The 22,342-nt window shown below is 34.6% G+C and overlaps 1 protein-coding gene across 1 annotated transcript in view; it reads right to left on the reverse strand.

The window, feature by feature from the left end:
• LOC103599966 (progesterone-induced-blocking factor 1) overlaps nucleotides 1-22,342 on the reverse strand; it is a 164,090-nt gene that overhangs the window by 69,667 nt on the left and 72,081 nt on the right. The window contains exons 7-9 of the mRNA XM_008584173.1: nucleotides 17,797-17,962; nucleotides 9,656-9,806; nucleotides 3,341-3,431 (exon numbers count right to left, since the gene is read on the reverse strand). Coding sequence (XP_008582395.1) covers nucleotides 3,341-3,431; nucleotides 9,656-9,806; nucleotides 17,797-17,962 — 408 coding nt within the window. The remainder of the gene's footprint in view (nucleotides 1-3,340; nucleotides 3,432-9,655; nucleotides 9,807-17,796; nucleotides 17,963-22,342) is intronic.

Raw genomic sequence — 22,342 nt, forward strand, 5'->3', positions numbered from 1 at the left:
CCCGCACCTCGCTCAGCCAGTGAGCCGCCGGTCTGTATGTGGGATCCGAACCCTCGGCGGGAGCGCCGCTGCACTCCCAAGTGGCGCACTGTAGCAGTGCGCCACCGGGCCGGCCCAAAACAAAATTGTTTTAAATGTAAACTCAAATTGTGCCTAATGAAAGGTACTAAAACCCTGGCTTTTTCTCTAAAATTAACTATGCAACTTATTCTATGAACACAATTGGTATAACAAACTAGTTTTTTTTGAACACTTATTCTATGTCAGGCACATGTGATAAATTTAACATCCATTTTCTCATTTTAATTTCATAACATTCCTTGGATAGCAACAGGCAACTAATGAAATTTTTCAAAGGCTATCCAATTGATTAACAGCAATACGGCACTCAAAAACAGAACTCCTAAAAATTAAAGTTTTGAATAACCATTAAAAATGATCTTTTTGGATAAGTTCTAGTGGTGTAAAGTAGTGCTAGGAATCTATAATTAGCAATAATTTATTGCATGCTCTCAAATGGCTAGAAGAGATCAAATGTTCTCAACACAAAGAAATGATAAAGTTTTGTGATAATGAATATGCTAATTACCCTGATCATCAAACCTTGTATAAATGTATTGAAATATAACCCTGTACCCCACAAACATATACAATCAATACATTTCAATTAAAAAATAAATTTCTTTACAAAATGATCTTTTTGAAGAATATTCAATGATACAAGAAAATGTTCAGGATGAAATCCTAAGATAAAAATGTTAAAATACTAAATTACAGACAAAAATATCCTAAATATGTAAGAAAATATATGTATCTGCATAAATTTCTGATCATTACTTTGGATAGTAAGGTTACCAGTAATTTCTCTAATTTCATTGTTTTTTTTTTTTTTTTTGGTGGCTGGTTGGTACCATTTTTCAAATTTTAGAAAATAGACATATATTATTTTTATAATCAGAAACCTCCTTTCAATTAAATAAAATATCTTATTCTGGTTGTTGACTATATGAGAATTTAAATCAAATTTAGTATGACTGAAATATATCATGTAGTTGGGAAATAAGTTCTTTTGAAATTTTAATATGTTTTGGTACAGGCTGGTGTATAATGAAATCTTTATCATGCAAATATTTCATTTACTGTTCTGACTGAGTTGTTTCCACTGCTTTAATTTCAAATGTGAAGGATTAAATACAGATTCCTTCAAAGACTATATTGCTTTCATCTTAAACTTAAAGAGAGCACAGCTTTCTTGACGAATATCCATTAAGAAATCAAATGTGGATTTGGCAAACTTTAGAAATGCATCAGATCCTAACCTGGGATCTTCTGTGCCATTGGTCAATTTTGTGCATACAGTAAGCACTAAATAAAAGTTGCTGAATGAATGGGTAAAGGAATGCATAAATGTCCTCTTCGGATATCTAGACTTACTTTCCCTTCACTCAGTTTAGATGACCTGAGAAGCACTTCCTCAAAATAACCTCCTGGCTCACCATGAGAAGAATGCCTGGCACCAGCTGGCAGGAGATATTAATAGCATGCCCATTAGGCACTTGTTCAAGGCACATAGATAGCTCAGTGGTAGAATCTTTAGAAATATTTGGATAGTTAAGATTATTTGGAATATGAATCAGTTGTGGCTACTTACATCTTCACTCTAAATATTAAGAAATCAACTTCTGTTTTAGGAAATTCTTTAAAAAATAGTAAGGTATAACAACTACAATTGCTTTCAGTTTTGGAAGGCCTTAGCATTTGGGGCTAAATAACAGAAAAATTCTTTTTTTCTTGTAACAAAGATTCTTTTGAAGGGTTCAGATACTAAAACAGAGAAGAGACTTTATCTATTATACTTCAGTTTTTAGTATTTAACATATCATTTACCATTGATAAAGAAGTCTCTTAACCATGAAACTACATTCCTATTCCTCCCTAGGCAACATCAGACCCAACAAAGACATGCTGAAAATCACATCATAGCCTAGGTCACCCATAGTGACTTTTTAGAAGGCTGAGTATGGAATAGTATTACAAATGATTTTTCAAATAGTACATAATTTAGAAATACCTAATCTTCACCAGACAGAATTAACCATTCCAGCTGCAAATTGATACTTTCTGTTCATCTATCCTTGATCTAAATTTGGCAGATATTTAACCAGTAAGAAACATAAGTTCTAAGCATCCTTTTGTTACTTCCTATAAAGTTGTCTATATCTTAGATCACTTAAATAGTTATAAATACATTTTATTTTCTGAGCCATCACCTCAAAGTTTCTCCAAAAGTATCAGTTAGGATGGATTGTTTTTCTTATTTAGTGTGTAATGTCTCTAGACATCTAAATTAATTCAAATAAAAACAAGCATCTTTGAATCCTCAAATACTCAGATAAAGAAATAGTTCTAGTAGGTATCTTGCACTAAGCTAGGTAGAGATAGCAGAGAATAAACAAGAATAAGATGCAGATGCTGATCTTGAAGAACTTTCCATCTAGCTGGGGAAATTACCTGGCAAATGACAGCTAATGAAATAAGAGAAATGCTCTACTGTGTGGTATGGAGAAAATAGATGTTTACAGAGAGAAAGATAATACCTACCCTCATTTTGGGTAGATAGGAAAATAAGGCTGCAGAGGTGGGGCCACATTATGGAGGGGCTTGGAAGTCTGGCAGAAACATTCAGATGTGTTGTGGCAGAGAATGGGGCAGTGAGATGTTTGTGCAAAGTAGGATGAATTTAGAAGGGACAGAGGAATTTGGGAAAAAATCAGGTAGATCAACTAGAAACCTGATTAACAGGGGTACAATTTTCTGTTACTGTACTTTTAAGCAGTATCTCATAAGATAACCACTGGATCTTCCAAAAATTTTCTTGGTCATCATAAAGACTTCTATAATATCAATCACAATATATATGCTACTTCCATGTCACTCTCTCTCTCTAAAGTGTATGTCAAGGAATGTAGGCAGGTGAATAAAAAACAAGAAATAAAAAAAGCATAATTAATTAATTTTAACCTGAAAATTGTTGATAAAAAGCATTTGTAACTCATCTGAAATTAATGTGAAAAAATAAAAATGGTATCCTTATCACTGAAACTAAAAAATTCTACAAAAATTCTATTGTACACCTCTATTCTACCCACCATTAAACCGACTTAAACATACATGAAATTCGGGATTATTACTTATTGTGTTTTATTTTGTGAGCAACTTAATATATATGCATACTAAGAATAAAGTAAGTTTATCATTCAACTCAGTACATTATCAAAAAGCACAATGTAATTACATTTAGTTTGAGTAGATAAGAAAAATAAATATGTATTGATTTTACCTTTGCTTTAGTCGTCTTTTGGCTGTTGTGGGAACATTAGCACCATAGCCATACGAAAAAAGAACCCTTTCAGCCTCAACTTCATTTTCAACTGGAAAATATTAAAGTGCATGATGTGAAACGACTTTTTTTCCCTTAAAACATATGACAAGTGAAAGTAAAAGAGGTTATAATAATGAATTGGGAAATATAAGAATATTACAAAGGGATAATGTGAAATCTCCAACAGCTCACTGGTAAGTAGAAGCTAAACAGAAGCACATTTCTTAAAGTATATCCTTGCTTAGATATGTTCCATTTATTTACTGTTTTTTTTTTTTTTTCCGGCTATCTGGTACCGGGATCCGAACCATTGACCTTGGTGTTATCAACACTATGCTCTAATCAACTGAGCTAACTAGCCACCCCTGGTTCATTTATTTTTAAAAGGTATAAGGGATGGCATCGTATAATGTTAAATTTTCTTATTATAAAGTATGGTAATACGGATGTTGTGTTATTCTGAAGGATTCAAAGGCTTTTTACATAAAATACATGTAATATGACAAATGGTAAAATATCAATTTTATTACTGCTTTTCTTGATTTAAAAAAGACTGCTTTTAATTAGGTCAGATATTCATTATTTTATCAGAAGAACAACTTTATTTTAACTTGCAAGAATAAAATTACGCACTTATGTAATCTACTCTGTGAAGAAAATGTGCAATTCAAAGCATGTACTGATGTCCTTAATTTTTTTAATTGCAAAAAAATTCAGCAAATATCATTTGCTTCTAAATTCTGCTATTGTCACACCATTCCCCCAAAGGAATTTTAACTAATGGGTTAATATCTTATGAGTAGAAAGTTTAAATGCATTGACACTTTACTGTGAGTTGGGATTAAAAAAAAAATTCATCAAAGGCCAGAAAAACTAGTTTTACTAGCTCAAAATTAAAGCAGTCAATGTCATATAAAAGCAATAATACTATTTATCAGCAACCATTATTTTAATGCTAAAAAGAGAAATCTACTTTTGGTAGTATTTCAGATTTAAAACAAAGCCACATACAAGTGAAGCTTGACTATTTGCATGCCTATCAATGTAATACGCACATATTGATGGATTGGTCCTTCTGTAGTAAAGATTTTAGAAATATTCCTAACTGTTTTACTTGGCTGTATTTTTCATGGTGAACATGGATTAGCTTTCAGAGGTGGGATTATTAGTTGTGAGGGATACACGGAAGAGATGATATATTCCATTGCCAATACTGTTTTCATTTATCAGGTAACTCCAGATCTAAGACCATTTCTTCCATTTAGCTCCACCAGAACTAGGGCTAGCGTTTAGATATGTACCTGCTTATTGTCTCTTTTAAATACTTCTAAATTCAGAGGGGAGGGGGTAAGTTTAGTTAACATATCAATAACCCATCAGGTATTGATGGATATGCTAAATCTGAGTTTAATACTTAATGGATTAATAACTCATGGGATAACTATTCTAGTGGGCATTTAATTATAGAAACAATGTACTATACAACATGGTAAATGCTACTAAAGAGATCTGAACAACGTAGAGTTTTAGAAGCAGAGCACAGAGCATACATCTGAGTGCCACTATTTCCCACACTAGAAGATATTAGGAAGGTATGGAGAGACTGACATTCAGAGAGGAGCCGTAGGAGGGAATCACATGTACAAAGGCATACACTTGTGAAGTACGTGAAGTTTTAGTAATTATGAGGAAATTGGCTGGAGTTAGTCTGGAGAACAATAGTAGTAGAAAGGTAGGCTTTGTTCCAACAGTAAATGGAACTGAAGTCTCATTTCAGGCCAAAGACTGGATTTTATTCTATAGTCAACAAGAAACTAACAGATTAATACAGGAAGGTGACATGACCAATGAAGTTTGGTTGTTGATGCTGATATTACAGAAAAAATTCCAATAATAGGGAAGAGGATAGCTTAGATTGGTGGCATACCTAACAAGTTATAGTAATAATCTAGCTGAGACATAGTCCATAATAGCAGTGGAGAAAAGAACTTGGATTCTAGATAGAGCAGGTATGAGGGTGAGATGAGGCACTCTAGATAGAAAGGGATAGGAATCAAGGTCAATGAAAGCTAGTAGGGTGAGTAGATAAAACTTTAACCTATTAACAGAACATGAATGCAGGAAAATCAGTAAGTTTCAGGGACGGGAGAGGAAATGAAAATAGTGTTAAATTTTCAATGACTGCAGAAGCTCCACACAAACCTGTGGGAATCACTTGGCTAAAGGCAGTAATGAAGGGATAAGATTATTCAGAAAGTGGGTAAGTAAAAATTGAAGAGAATGAGAGAAAAAGCCTTGGGGAAACATTAAATAGAGTTAGAAAGTGGTAGAGTTAGGTAGAAAAAAAATGCTGTAGAAGAAACAATCCAAGTCAGGTGACTCAAAAAGCAAGAGAAGAGAGTTTTGAGAAATGTGACAAATGCTGAGCAGAGGTTACAAGAAGGATGAGAATGGACAGCAGGTCCTTGAACTTGAAATCCAGGGTTTTTTTTTTTTTTTTTGTTTTGTCTTTTTCCGTGTCCGGCAACGGATCGCAACCCTCAGTGTCGCCCCCGTACTGGACCGGGACCGGCAACGGGATCGCAGCCCTCGGTGTTACTCCCGCGCCTCGCTCAGCCAGCGAGCGGGAACTGGCCTGTATGTGGGATCCGAACCCTCGGCAGGAGCGCCACCGCGCTTCCCAAGCAGCGCACTATAGCAGTGCGCCACCGGGCTGGCCCGAAATCCAGGGTTTTTTTAAAACTGAATTTATTTACGTAGCTTTTAGGCAATACTTGTAACTTTTGACAACTTGATGAAATCTTGAAAACTAAACTCCTTAAATATCCAGATAAGCTTATTAGATTACAGAAAGTAATTCAAGTGTAAATAGGATACTGTAATTTGCTATGGTTATATCTTAAATAAATGAAGCCTAACCATCTTCAGGTTATTCAATGTGCTTATTGGCCATTTACATATCTTCCTTTGTGAAATGTTTGCTCAAACCTTTTGTCCATGTTTTAAATTGGACTATTTTCTTTTTATCATTGAGTTATATGAGTTCTTTATATATTCTGGTGTATTAATTTCCTATTGTGGCTATAGCAGATTACAAGACTTCATGGCTTAAAACAATAAAAATGTATTATCTTACAGTTGTAGAGGTCAGAAGCCCAAAAATCAGTCTCACTGGGCTAAAATCAGAGTGCTGGCAAAGCTGGTTCCATATGGAGGCAGTAGGTGAGAATCCACTTCCTTGCCTTTTCCAGTTTCTAGAGGCTGCCTGCATGCCTTAACTTCGCCCCAACCTCCATCTTCAAAGCCAGCAGTGTAGCATCTTCAAATTCTCTCTGACTTCTGCTTTTATCATTATATAACCTTTTCTTTCTTTCTTTTTTTTTTTTAAAGATGACCGGTAAGGGGATCTTAACCTTTGACTTAGTGTTGTCGGCACCACGCTCTCCCAGGTGAGCCAACTGGCCATCCCCATCTAGGGTTCCGAACCTGTGGCCTTGGTGTTATTAGCACCATACTCTCCCAAGTGAGCCACGGGCTGGCCCACTATATAATCTTTTCTATTACAAGGACCCTTATGATTACACTGGGCTCATCCAGATAATCCAGAATAATCTCAGTTCACGATCTTTAATCACATCCGTAAAGCCATCTCAGGCAAAATATTCACAGGTTTCAATGAGAGGACATTTATCAGCCTACCACAATTCGATACTAGTTCTTTGTCTAATTCATGTTTTGTGAATATTTTCTCTTAGTTATTTTCTTATTTTGAATATAATTCCTTTGTCAGATATAATATTGAGAACATTTTCTCTGTGTTTGTGGCTTGGCTATTGATTTCTTAATAGTGTCTTTTGAAGAGCAGAAGTTTTTAATTTTTTTTTTTCCTTTTTGTCTTTTTTCATGACCGGCAACGGATCGCAACCCTCAGTGTCGCGCCTGTACCGGACCGGGACCGGCAACGAGATCGCAACCCTCGGTGTTGTGCCCGCACCTCGCTCAGCCAGTGAGCGGCCAGTCTGTATGTGGGATCCGAACCCTTGGCGGGAGTGCCGCCGCGCTCCCAAGTGGCGCACTGTAGCAGTGCGCCACCAGGCCGGCCCCAGAAGTTTTTAATTTTGATGAGGTCTACTTTATCAATTTTTCTTTTATGGTAATTGCTTTCAGGATCAAGTTGCAAAGATACTCACCTATGTTTACTGGTAAAGGTTTATAGTTTTAGCTATAACATTTAGATATCATCTCATATTAATATTGGTGTAAGGAGGTTCATTTCCATAATGATGTCCAATTTTTCAGTACCATTTATTGAATAAACTTTCCTTTCTCCAGTTGATGACTTTTCCGCCTTTGTTAAAAATCAATCATTCCAGTATGAATCTATTTCTGGGTTTTCTAGTCTGTTTATTATTTTTATATTCATCTTTCCTTATGCCAGTATTATACTAGCTTGACACTGTAGCTTTATAGAAAGTCTTGAAGTCAGGCAGTATGTCTTCTAACTTCGTTTTCTTTTTTCAAGATTGCTTTGGCTGTTCCAGGTCCTTTGCATTTCCATATAAATGGAATACAAAAGGGCCTGATGGCATTATAATTGGGACAACATCGATTTTATAGATTTCATCATGTATTTCTTATTTGGGGGGGTCTTTTATTTCTCTTTGCAATGTTTTGTGGGTTTTTCTTTTTTTTTGGCTAAATTTATTCCTAAGTATTTTAACACTATTATAAATGAAGTTGCTTTTTAAAATTTACTTTTCCAATTGTTTGTTTCTAGTATATTTTTGTGTAATGACCTTATATCCTGCTAAATTTACTTATCAGTTTTAGTGGTTGTTTTATAATCTGAAAATACAGTCTTACTCTTCCTTTTTGATCTTTATATCTTTTATTTCTTATTTCTTGCCTTATTTACTTAACTGGTTAGGAGCTCAAATACAGTGTTAATATAAATCATAAAAGTAAAAATCCTTGTCTCTTTCTCTTCCTTAACGAGGAAAGCATTCCATATTTCGCCATTAAGTATAATATTAGCTGTAGATTTTTTGTAGATGCCCATTATCAGACTGAGGAAGTTCCCTTCTATTCCTAATTTGTTTAGACAAAGGGACATATGCAAAGTTATGGAGATAAGGAAGAGCATGAAACTTTCAAAATAATAATAAGATATAAAGGGGAATGGCAAGACATAAAAAGTAGAAAGATAGGCAAGAGTCTAATCATAAAAAGTCATGCTAGAGAATTTGACTTTATGCTTACTTAGTGAAAACAACAGAGAGGCATTAAAGCAGGTATACGATATGATCAAATCTGTATTTTATAAAGATTACTTTGACTCTGGTAAAGAAACTGAACATAAATTTGGAATCTATTATAATTATTAGACATTGACCTTAGAAATGGAAAATAAGACAATGATAGGAATGAAATAAAAGTTTTTCTTACATTGGTCTATAAATATAATCCTTACATAAAAATGTTCCCCAAATAATTAGAACCATACTAGATTCAAATTCAACTTCAACTCAAGTTTAAACCTACTTTTCTAAGAATGCGACTGTTATTTCTAACTTTTGAATACATACAATATTCTGTAGCAAATATCATGTTAATGGTGAAATGTTAATTTTAAATATTCCTTAAAGTTAGGGATAAGACAGGAAGATGGAATAATGAGAGAGAATAAAAAGGAAAAAAAGAAATAGAAATTAAAGGTCAAAGATTATAATACAATATATTTAATGAATTTCTATTCTTCCTTCAAGATTCATTCAAGTGTCATTTCCCCTCTTAGATATTCCTCACCTCCAAGATGTAATTAATTCATGATTTCTTTTCTATTTCTGCCGAAAATGGCATATCTATTGCTCATAGAACTTCTCTTGCTACGTTAATCATTTGTTAATATTTTTGTCTCTCCCAGTAGACTAAACTAGGAACCTCAATGAGGCAAGAATTATTTGCATGTACTCCATATTCTCAGGTCATGGCAGATGTACATACTTAATAATTATTGAATAAGTGAACTAAATAAAATGATAAAAATTTATTATATTTAACTTATTTCTTTTTGATTTCAACTGTTAGAATTAAGATGAACTAGTACTTAAAATATAGAATATTCTTTAAAAAATGGCCACCAATTATATTTTAAGAAAATATACCAAACTTGTTTCAGAAACAATGACAGGTTTCTTGTGTTTCCAGAAAACAACAACAAAAAAGTGGGGGGTGGAGGAGGAGGGACGGTGGGGAAGACAGGAGGAGACTTACTTTCCGCAGTTTGCATTATTATTTCATCAAGCTCTTTTTCCAATTTCTCATAAATGTCTAGCCTTGATTGATACTCAGAGTTCTGTGCTTGAAGTTCAGTAATGCGTTTTTCAGAAGAGGCTTGGAGACTATAAAATTCCTTAGTTAAAACCTAACAGAGGAAGAAACGAATTACAAAGGTAGAATTAAATAGGTTAACAGTTAAGACAAAGACATGGTACAAAGATATATTTAGGTTTTTTATCTTTCTAATTTAAATATTAAGAGAAAGTAGCACAATTGAGATGACTAATGAGGAAATAAAATACATTTATTTCTAAGGTAAATAATTCAGTTGTTTTAAATTGAAAAATTATGAAGTACCTTATCCTTATTATATGTTTAATAAAAAATAAATTAAAAACAGGCCGGCCTGTGGCTCACTCGGTAGAGTGTGGTGCTGATAACAACAAGGCCCCGGGTTCGGATCCTATATAGGGATGGCCGGTTTGCTCACTGGTTGAGCGTGGTGCTGACAACACCAGGCCAAGGGTTGAGATCCCCTTACCGGTCATCCTTTAAAAAAAAAAAAAAATTAAGAAAAAAAAAAAATAAATAAATTAAAAACTTAGAAAAAGCTATAGTATATGCTTGTTAGAATTTTAAAAATGCGGGCCGGCCCGTGGCTCACTCGGGAGAGTGCGGTGCTGATGGCACCAAGGCCCCGGGTTCATAAATAAATAAATTAAAAACTTAGAAAAAGCTATAGTATATGCTTGTTAGAATTTTAAAAATGCGGGCCGGCCCATGGCTCACTCGGGAGAGTGCGGTGCTGATGGCACCAAGGCCCCGGGTTCGGATCCCATATAGGGATGGCCGGTTCGCTCACTGGCTGAGCGTGGTGCTGACAACACCAAGTCAAGGGTTAAGATCCCCTTACCGGTCATCTTTAAAAAAAAAAAAAAAAAAAGAATTGAAAAAATGCAATAATGTCATACCTGGAGATCATTTATCTGGCGATCACAGCTATTTGAGAAAGGCTTACAAAACTGTGTCTAAAAATGATATACAGTACTCATAATGAGTCCTTCAGTTTTCCATTAGAGCTTATTTAATCTACTTTACCATGGTTTTAATAACATTTTTGGTTTCTGGGGCAGTAATAAATTCAAAGAAGCAAATCAAAAGGTAAATGTGGGGCCGAGCCCGTGGTGCACTTGGGAGAGTGTGGCACTGGGAGCGCAGCAGCGCTCCCGCTGCGGGTTCGGATCCTATATAGGGATGGCCGGTGCGATGCGCTCACTGGCTGAGCGCGGTGCGGCCGGTCACAAAAAGGACCAAAAAAAAGGGCAAATGTGAAGTGCTGCTTGAGGCAGTGTCAGAAAATGCCTTTGTAAAGAAAGAAGGGATAAAAAAATTTATAAAGAAAGAGATGCAAAAAGCATGGAAACTGGAATCATTTTGTGTAAGAGCAAAAAAATCTTACACTTTTCAATGGTAAATCATTGAAGGAATCAATGTGATGATAATGAATCAACTAAAAAAGGAGATGCTTCTAGTCACAAAGGAATGTTTTAATGCTTAAATTCCAATGATCTAGAAAGTTTACTTACTAGTACAGACTAAATTATTTAGTGGTATTACACCTGTTTCCTAATACAGCACAATGTACTGTTTCCAGAGAGGCAACAGAATGTTATAATTAAGAATATGGTTTTGGTTTGGAGCCAGAAAAATTTGGATTTCAATATGGCTTTGACACTTATTAGCTGTGGTCTTAGGCAATTAGTTTTTTTCTTTTTTCTGTGGCTGGCTGGTGTGAGGATCCGAACCCCTGACCTTGGTGTTATAACATCATGCTCTAACCAAATGAGCTAACTGGCCAGCCAAATTACTATTCTTTTTAGGTCTACCTTAAAACATTATTGGTGGGATTAAATGAGATAATAGATTTACAGTGCTTAGCAGAGTGCCTAGAACATAGTAAGTATTGAAAAGTACTATTACTACTATGAGAAATATAATTATGAGAACTCTGTATTAAATAGCTCATGGAAATAGAGCTCCACTGATTTAATTATCCTGAATCCTCTATAATTAAACACTTTTGAAGACAACTTATTTTCTCAAATGATGTAAAGTTTACCTTAAGTAAATGCATATGATTTTTGTGTGCTTTCTGTGATGTGGAAAAAAGAGATACATAAGATAAAGAAGACCTAATTATAGTTCTTAACAAGCAGAAATTCCAATTTAGTTTTCCTTAACCCACTCCACATCATTTCCTTCAATTTTCATTAAAACTCCACTCCAAAGTAAACAAAATGTTATCTCCCACTCTCCAAATAAGTTCCTCCAGAGGGTGGAGAGGAATAATATGGAAATAATATTTTTAGGATGATTTCTAGTGTCTCCAATTGGATCAGAAAAACAAAATTCATGTTTTAGTATTATTTCTTCTTTATTCTGGCTGGCTGGGAATGTATTTTCTAGAAACTTATTAATTCATTATAAGAAAATCACTGCTCAGTCAGTGAAACAATCGGGGCTTTCATGGCGCTCATTATATTGGAATGTAATTCATTAAGAATCTGTTGGTTGATGACACATTAAATCCACTGTCAAAAGAGACAATTAGTAAAGGTAGTGTTAAATAACTATTCCAACAGCAGAGCTGATACTTTTTCATCTGTACTCCACACCCACTCCCAACAAAAACATCACACAAAGAAAACCTGCAGATAAAGAATCAAAATGCTGAAGACAGGATATTTTATTAAGTATTATTTTAAACATGTAAGATCATTACATTTCAATAAAAAAATGAGATTTTGAAAGTACTATTAAATTGGACACAATTTAAAATCTAAAAAAAAAAAATAAGAAAAAAAATCTTCTCTTTAAAACATGGAGGGGAGGTCCCAAGAAAATTCTGATTTGGGGTTTCTCTTAAAACTATGGTGAAGAATTCCCTTTTACTATGGACTTGTCTTAGTTACTGCTACAAATAAATTTATTACTATTTCTGAAAAGTCAAAGAAGAACTTGATTATTTAACCCATGGAAGGCTATTGTATTGAAGATTCTTTAGGAAAAATCAATATATGAACATTGAGTTTAAGCATGGATGCATAAAATAGGTCAATTACTTATAGGAATCCCTTAAATATCAAACTGTCATAGTGAAAGTTTCCTTCCTTCATATACATGTTAATTGAATGATAATATAACATTATGGGTCAATAATTGCTTTGAAAAAGAGACAAATATATAAAGCCAGTGTTTGGGAGCATTTGCTAATTAATAATTTAGCAAAAATAAAATAAATCATCCCCAAGTTACAGATCAACTGAAATAATGGATAAAAGCCACAGAAAATTTCATAATGTTTACCCTTCACAAAATGATTTCTCTCTAAATTCATTATAAATAAAAATTGTCTTAGAAACACTAAAATTCCAAAAAAATAGATTCATACATAGCTGTATGAATTCATATACTAGCTGTAATCACACTATTCATTCATTTTCCATGGAGCATCCACCATGGGAGAGGCACTGTATTAAGCATTGGTGACACAAATAGTCTCAGTCCTCTACAGGCCTCAGTTTAATAAAGGTAGAAAATGTAAAGAAATCCCCCAAAGCTTCAGTTTTATCAACCAGAGTTATTAGAACCATGATATTTTTACAAAGGTGTTTCTCCATAAAATACCTTTAAACAAAACAATGTAATAATTACTAGTCACCTGCATCCATAGACCACTCTCTGTGGGAGAGTGATTTTCAGATTGTAAGTTGCAACCTTTAGGAGGTCATGCAATCAATTTGATTTGGAACCAGCTAGACAATAAAATAGAATGATTTGGAAAAGATCAGCACTGTATGCTGTGAAGTATTGTGTTTTGTGAAACATTTGTTTCAGAAGTACACACAAAGAGGTGCTTCTCTTCAATATAAATAGCTTCTACCCCCCATCCACCCCGGGCCCCAAGACATATCCTCAAGCATAGTGTCTGCAGAGTTTCCTGAAGAAGGTATATAAAAAGTTTTAAATGCTGAACACTGATTGGCTTTGGAAGTAGAAAGCATCTACAATTTTTGCTTGTGGGTCCTTAAATAGACATACATATTTAATACCATTTTTATGTTTTTCACTAAGGCTTTATTCTCTGAGACCCTTTATCTTGTTAAGCTTAGTTTTACTTATTAGGGTACTTTTCAGAAGTGTAATCTTTGAGGGATTATTGTAATAAATACTTTATTATTTGAATATTGTGGTAGGTAAAAGTATGAGATTTGAAGTCAGGTTGGTCAGATGTGAGTTCAAATCACAGTTCAGTTATTACTAGTTGTGTGACCTTAAGTAATTTAATTTCTTCGCGAACAAAAAAGTAGAAATAAAACATAATTGCCCATGGCCTATTTATTAATTAATCACAACCACTACTAACTTTTGGTATATTTCTTCAAAATCTTCCCCTCGCCATGCATTGTTTAAACTCTAGTATTTATAGTTATGTAAAGGGCTGTTTTCACCTAATATTACAAAAGAGTATACTCCATGTTTTCATGTTTTTATGTGATCTTAAAATATCAATCGAACACCATTCCACCAAAAAATAAATGTATTTTTAAACATAACTATTTTCCAATAATGTGATTTTATAGCGTTCAGTTCTTTGCTATTATAAATGCTGCAGAGTATCTTTATGCATGAAACTTTTCACATGTTTATGATATATCCTTACAAATACACATTGCCAAATTGTTTTCAAGAATGATATAACAATTTAGAATGTACAGCTCTTTTAAAGTGGTTTTTAGAGGTAACTGAATAAAAATAGTTAAAAAAGAAATATTTGGATATTTTAGAGATATTTATGCAACACACGTATTTCCAGGTTACATACAAAAAGTTGTATTTTCTGATATTTATCCTATAATATAGTTGCCTTACATTATAATTTGGGGAAAATGCTTTAATACCTGATTAATTTTCAATTGGGAAAGGCTTCTAATTGATTTTCAGTTTATTTGCCTCTTAGCTTCTGTGTAATGACCTACAATTATAAACGTTCATAACTCTGAAAAAAACTTTCATATGCAGAAAGGAAAATTGGAAGTGTAGACCATTTGAGTTTACTAGCTGACACACTATTATGGGATCTGAAAAGTAAAGAAAAACCCAAAACTTCATTTATGTTTTTATTTAACAAATACTTATCTTTTGGAAAGTGATACTTTCGTTTCTGTAGCATTTCCTTCCTGACTTTACCTAAAACAAAATTCTATAGCATCAAAGCAAAATATTTTGAGAATTTCTATGAATAGGTGCTAAGAATAAATTGGTGCTTTATAGGTGCCAAACAGGCTCTTTATAGCAAAGTTATGAAGCAGTTGCTATTATTATTCCTATTTGACAGATGAAGCAACCCGGGCTCAAAGAAAAGGCATAGATCACCCAGAAAGCAGTGACTAAATGGGAGTCAAATCTTAGGTCTGCTTACTGCAAAGCTCACAGGCCTACCCACTACTCAATACTGCTATAAGAAATCCTGTTTAGGCAGAAAAGAGTTTCTTTTTTTTAAATGATAAAACTGAAAAGTTTTCAAACCTCACCACTGTTCAACAGTAAAAAAGTGTGTGTGATCTGATTAATTGTCTAGAGCATGCAGTCCAATACCATAGCCACTAGCCACATGTAGCTAACTAAATTTAGATTTAATTTAATTAAGGTTAACTAAAATAAGAAATTTAGTCCCTCAGTTGCACCAGCCATGTTTCAAGTGCTAAATAGCTACATGTGGCGAGTGGCTACTGAACTGGACAGATCAGATATAGAACATTTCTATCATTACAGAAAGTTCTATTCAACACCCTGTTCACACTAGTAGCTTCTTGAAGATAGGAATCATTTCTTGTTAAAAATTATGTGTGTAATCAAGCCTAGCACAGTTCTCATCACTGAACAGATGCTTAGTTAAAAAGTACTGAGATACTATCAATTCAATTAACTACACGCTAGACTCTGGCTAGGACCTGGGAATTTACTGGTCATTTAAAAATGGTCCAGGGCTTGCCTTCATAAAACTTAAAGTCCAATGGGGAGAATAAAGAAAATAAAAATCACCCATAATTATACCATTCAGAAATAAACTAGCATTTTGATATATTTCCTTCAAATCTTTTTTCTATGTAAATTGTTTTTTTAAGGAACTTGTAACATATAGTCAAGATTATGCTAATGACATAATTGCATCCTTTATTTAATATTTTTAGTGAACATTTCCCCCAAATCTAAAATATTCAAGAATAAGAGTGCATTCAGACAATGCATGGACACAGCAAAATACACAATTTATAACACACTAATTGAAAACTGTTTATCTACTCTTGGACATTTAAGTTACTTCCAATTTATACTATAATAAATAATGCTGTGATATAAATCATTAATATAAAGCTTTATCAACATCTCTTATTATTCCCTTAGGTAAAATTCCTTTAACTAAAATCACTAAATCAATTTTTCAAGGCCTATAACACAGATTACCATATTGTTCTTCAAAAGGGCTGTTCCATTTTCTAACTGCATGAGTTTCCCATTTAAGGGTACTCCTGCCAGCACTTTAAAAACAACACACAGACATATATAAAGGTAAAAGAAAGTTTAAATTTATATTTCTTTAATTATCAGTGAGAATACATATTTTCATCTATATATTAGCAATTAGCATTTCTTTTCTTGGAAATGGCCCATTCCTTTTTTCCTATCTGGGAGAGGAAAGCATGCCCTCTTGATAAGAGGTCTTTTAAAATTAAGGACACAGGCTTTTTGTCATGCATAATACAAATATTATTTTTCAGTTTCCATTTTGCCTTTAATATTATTCAGACTTTTTTTTTTAACGTACGGGTTTTATTTTTCCCATATGATTTCTTTCCTTGCTTTAATCAATAGATTAACAGATTAATTCCCAAACTGACATAAAACTTCATCTACATTTACTTCTAATAATTTTATAGTTCCATATATACATCAGCTTAGTAATCCACTTGAGTTTTATTTTGGCATACAGTGTGACGTATGGATCCAACTATTTTCTCTAAATACTCAAATGACTATCACAGCACCATTTACTGCCTAATTCATATTTTCCCCACTGATTTGAAATACAACCTTTATCACAAATAAATTCTTAAATTTATGTGAATAAGTTTTGGGGGCTTTGTATTTCATACAATTTATGGAATTTTTTTTGTGGGTGTTTTAATTATTCTTGCCTCAGAATTCATTTTAAAATGCGACACAAGGGCCGGCCCGTGACTCACGCGGGAGAGTGTGGTGCTGATAACACCAAGGCCATGGGTTCGGATCCCTATATAGGGATGGCCGGTTAGCTCACTGGGTGAGCGTGGTGCTGACTACACCAAGTCAAGGGTTAAGATCCCCTTACCGGTCATCTTTTAAAAATAAACAAATAAATAAATAATAAAATAAAATGCGACACATACTTCCTCTCATTCTTCCTTTTAAAAAATGTTCTTTAAAAATATTAACTATTGTCTTTTTTTCCTTCCAGCGGCACTATAGCATTACTTTGTTGTGTTAAAAAAAGCATACAAGCATTTGATTAGAAATAAACATATAATATTACTTGACGAAAATTGAAAAATACAATAATGTTCTTTAAAAATATTAACTATTGTCTTTTTTTCCTTCCAGCGGCACTATAGCATTACTTTGTTGTGTTAAAAAAAGCATACAAGCATTTGATTAGAAATAAACATATAATATTACTTGACGAAAATTGAAAAATACAATACTGAATACTGCCATCCAGAAAGATGGTGTTTCTTATACACATCAATGAAGTTCTATAGTTTTCTTGATATAGACTCTGCACTATTCTTACTAAAAATATTCCAGGTAATTATATGTTTTTGTCTGCTAATGTGTACGAGACTTTTCATTTTTTGTTTTCTAAAAATTCCAGTCCTTTTCGGTATACATCTTTCTGAAACACATACTTCCCTGTTTGTTGTTGTTTGTTTTTTGTGCAGGACAGTACTGGGTCTTACAGAAGAAATAAAGCTTTATATAAACCTTAGGGAGCTTACGTGCTCTGCTAATGCTGAAAAAAAAGCTTGTAAATGTACCTCCAATTTTTTCTGATATTTTTCACATTCCAATTGACACTGTGTGAGATTTCTTGCAGTTTCTTCTTGTAGAAGTTGAATACGCTCACTTTCAAAAGCTTTTAATTTACTTTGATGGAGAAATTCTGTTACTTTGCTTTCTGTACTTAGTTGCAGTTCCCTGTACCTGAAAGAAGCAGAATGGTTATTGAGACTCCAAATAAAGCAGTCTCAATGATTTATATAAACTTACTTCTTCTTTTTCCACAACCCCAATATTTATGCAGTTAATAGTTTAGATTTATTCAGCACAGCTTTTATAAATAATTTAGAGGCATATGTATTGAAATAGGTAAGTCCAGAAAACATAACACACCAATTCATTTCCTTCATTCCATCTTTATTTTCATTCCTTCCATTCCCAAATAATTATTGACTATCTATTACTATTATTACTATTTTGTAAGACACTTAAAGTAAAAAATGGTAAGAGCAAGTTTCAGTTATATTGCTTAAAATGATTTAATTTCTATACTTTTCATAGGCCTCTTAAATCTATAGCATTATTTTCCAAGCTTGCTATTTCATTCTCAATCTAAATAATGTCAGGTGGAGAAGAATGGCATGGAATATGCACATTAAACTGCAAATTCTTGAGACACTTGTAAAATAAATAGTTAAGTTAGTAAATATATGTATATTTGGATATTACAAAAACATAATCTATAAATTGTAAAGATAAATACAGAACTACAAGTAGTCTATTATAACATAGACAAGGAATATTCTCTTCATTCCATAGGTACTAGTAATGAAAACATTTCCACTTAACATATAAATCATCACTTATAAATCTGAAAATAGTTCAGATTGAATTGTGTTCTAACAGAAAACGAAACACAGATACATTATATCTTTTCAGGGAGCTATTATGAATCCAGTGTAATGCTAGATATATTAAAATTCATTAATTCCAACATTTATTGAGCTAGTCACTACACTAGGTAATGCACATACATTGGTGGACAAAATATGGCTTTTTTCCCCTTCAAGAACTTACAGTTTCCTAGGGGAGACAGGCAAGTAAACATAAAAATTCAATAGAGTACGGTAAGTGCTTCAGTAGGGTAATCCCTACGTTCAGTGGGAGCATACAGGAGGGAAACCTAACTTGGTTTATGTAGGGGTATGTGTGTAAAGCAGGAGGAGGCATGGGGTAAGAGATGTTCTAGGGCGAAGAAACATAGTATGGGCAGGGCAAGGAAGAAGAGAACATAGTATGTTTTATCCACAGTATTTCATTTAATCGTAATAACAGTCCTACTAGGTATTTTGCAGATGAGAAGCCTGAGGCTCAGAGAAGATAAAGAATTTCTTTAACAGGAACAAGCTGTTAGTAAATTTCAGGTTGGTTCTCAAACATAGTTTTATATTTGACTCTACAGCAATGGTCCTTCCACTATTACATGATATTCTTAACTGACATTTCTGAGGTAAGATAAACTTTCAAATGTTTTTTAAAGGTCATTTCTCTCCTGTAAGTGACAAAGTATAATGAGAGAAGACAGGCATTAGATATCTGCTATAGGCTACTCCACTCTTGGCACTCTTTGGTAAAAGTATCTCACATTCAGATTGGTGAAAGTTCTGTACAATGCATGCTACACATTACTCGATATATAGTAAACTATAAGGTGAATGTCAGCTTTTGTGTTTAATTTTTTTTTGGAAAGTCCTGGCATTAATTACAAAAAACTTCTTACAATTTTATTTTAAAAATTTATACAGAAAAGTAAACATTGCTAAAAATTTTTATTGACACACAATTCACATGCCTTTTTAAAGTGTACAGTTCAGTAGTTTCTAGCATATTCACAAATTTGTGCATCACCACTAATTAAAAACATTTTTATGATCCTAATAAAACCCCCATTACCATTAGCAGTCACTCCCCATCCTCTTTTTCCCCCCAGGCCTGGCAACCACTAATCTCCTTTCTGTCTGTATGAATTTGCTTACTCCAGTCATATCATAGAAATAGCATCATGTAACATGTGGCTTTTCGATGTTTTAAAATTTCATTCACATTGTAGCAAAAATCAATACTTTATTCCTTTCTACTGTTGGATAATATTCCACTGTATGGATATACCACATTTTGTTTATCCTATCATCAGTTGATGGACATTTGGGTTGTTTCCACTTTTTGGCTATCATGAATAATGCTGCTATGAATACTGGTGTACAAGTTTTGTGTAAACGTATTTCATTTCTCTTGGTTATATACATAGGATAAAATCACTTTGTTATACGATCACTCTATTTTTGACTTTTGAGGAACTGCCAAACTGTTTTCCAAAGCGGTTGCAACATTTTACATTCCCACCAGCAATAATACGGTGCCAATTTCTCATCTTTATCAATACTTATCATTGTTTAGCTTTTTTATTATAGCCATCTTGGTGGGTGTGAAGTGGTAAAAAAAATTCTCTTATCAAAAAATTTCTAATTCAACATGTTATTGACATGAAAATGTCCTTGTACTCCTTAGGGAAAGTTGTTTTATAAATATAAATGCATAAAACATGGGTGAAATCAATACCTTTTTTGAATGCTAAACTATGGAACATACATAGACCGCAATACTGAAAAAAATTCTAGATAAGTCATTTAGAATGTTATATTGGTCTCTAAGATAATTTGTTCTGAATAAACTGCAAATTTTTCCTTTTTAATAATTCGAGACAGTGTGGGCACTTAAATCTTAGGTTATAGTACCACCTGTTCTTATTCATTATATGGCACCTGAAAGTTACTTTTAGCACTAATATCCTTTCCCTATATTGAAAAGTTTAACAGTAGACAATATTGAGACACTTAGTATATAGACAATTTAACAAAAGTTAAACAATAAACTATCTAGGAGATAACAAATATCTCCTAGAAATTTGAGTATACTAAGTTTAACAAACTGAAGCTTCTATAAAACCAAATGATAATGCTAAAGGACTAATCTATTTTTTTTTTTTTTCGTGACTGGCAATGGATCGCAACCCTCAGTGTTGCGCCCGTACCGGACCGGGACCGGCCACGGGATCGCAACCCTCGGTGTTGCTCCCACCCCTTGCTCAGCCAGTGAGCGGCCGGTCTGTATGTGGGATCCGAACCCTCGGCGGGAGCGCTGCCGCGCTTCCCAAGCGGTGCACTGTAGCAGTGCGCCACCGGGCCGGCCCCAGGACTAATCTATTTTTTAAAAAATACTTTTATTTATTGAATCAAAATTGATTATACGTATTTTGGGGGTTGAACATTGAGATATGTTGATCAAATCAATATTACTAGCATATATATATACAAATTGTAATTATTCTTTTTTTTTTTTTTTTTTTTTTTTGTCTTTTTTCCGTGTCCGGCAACGGATCGCAACCCTCAGTGTTGCCCCCGTACTGGACCGGGGACCGGCAACGGGATCGCAAGCCTCGGCGCTGCTCCCGCGCCTCGCTCAGCCAGTGAGCAGGAGCCGGTCTGTATGTGGGATCCGAACCCTCGGATGGGAGCGCCGCCGCACTTCCCAAGCGGCGCACTATCCAGTGCGCCACCGGGCCGGCCCATAAATTGTAATTATTCTTAATGCCCCTTGTCCAATCTCTCCCTTTCCCCCATTCCCTCCCCCCTGCCCCCTATAATTACCCTAGATTTATTCTCTCCTTCTGAAAGAATAATGGTTACTCTGTTAATTTGTTGCCTAGAGGATCTGTCCAATGCTGAGAGGTATGATCAGGTTCCCCAATATTATCATAGAGCAGATGCTTCTTCTGTCACTCTGAAATGGGCTCTGTGGAGAGAGACATCCTCTTCTTTGTCTCTGCTGGTGATTCTCCTTATGTCAATGCACTCCAGTGGTTGGTGGACCATCTGGTATTGCATCTGGTGGTTGTGGTGTTCAGCTACTTTTGCGGCAGCCATGGTTATCATGGTGACTGTGGTGGGCCACCCACATGGAGGTGATGTTTTTGGCATGCTCCTTGGCGCTGGCAGTGTGCCTGGCTGTGGGGTGTGTCTGGTCCCCTTTTCCATGCCTCTGGTCCCTGGGTGGGCCCGAAGCACTGGCATCGTGTGCCTGGTTGTGGGAGGTGGGTCCAGTCCCCTTCTCCATGCCTCGGGTCCCCAGGCTGGACCTGAATTACTGGCGTGGTGTGCCTGGCTGAGGGAGGGCGGTTAGGTCCCCTTCTCCATATCCTGGGTCCCTGGGCGGGCCCCGAGGAGCTGGTGCAGCATGCCTGGTTGAGGGAGGGCGGTTGGGTCCCCTTCTCCATGCCTCGGGTCCCTGGGTGTGCCCTGAGGCACTGGCGCAGTGTGCCTGGTTGAGGGAGGGTGGTCCAGTCCCCTTCTCCATTAAAGGACTAATCTATACCAATGTTGTTTATACAGTAGAGAAATCTGCCTCAAATCATTAGGCCTTTGTAATAATTTTAATTATTTTAATTTGTTAAATTGAACTGTGAAAATGTTGAGTAAACATTACAGCTACAAAAGTAGCTCCAGCAGTGAGGAACTGATGATGCCA

The sequence above is a fragment of the Galeopterus variegatus genome, unplaced genomic scaffold (genome assembly GCF_000696425.1).
Source record: "Galeopterus variegatus unplaced genomic scaffold, G_variegatus-3.0.2 Scaffold3166, whole genome shotgun sequence".
NCBI classification, from domain to species: Eukaryota; Metazoa; Chordata; class Mammalia; order Dermoptera; family Cynocephalidae; genus Galeopterus; species Galeopterus variegatus.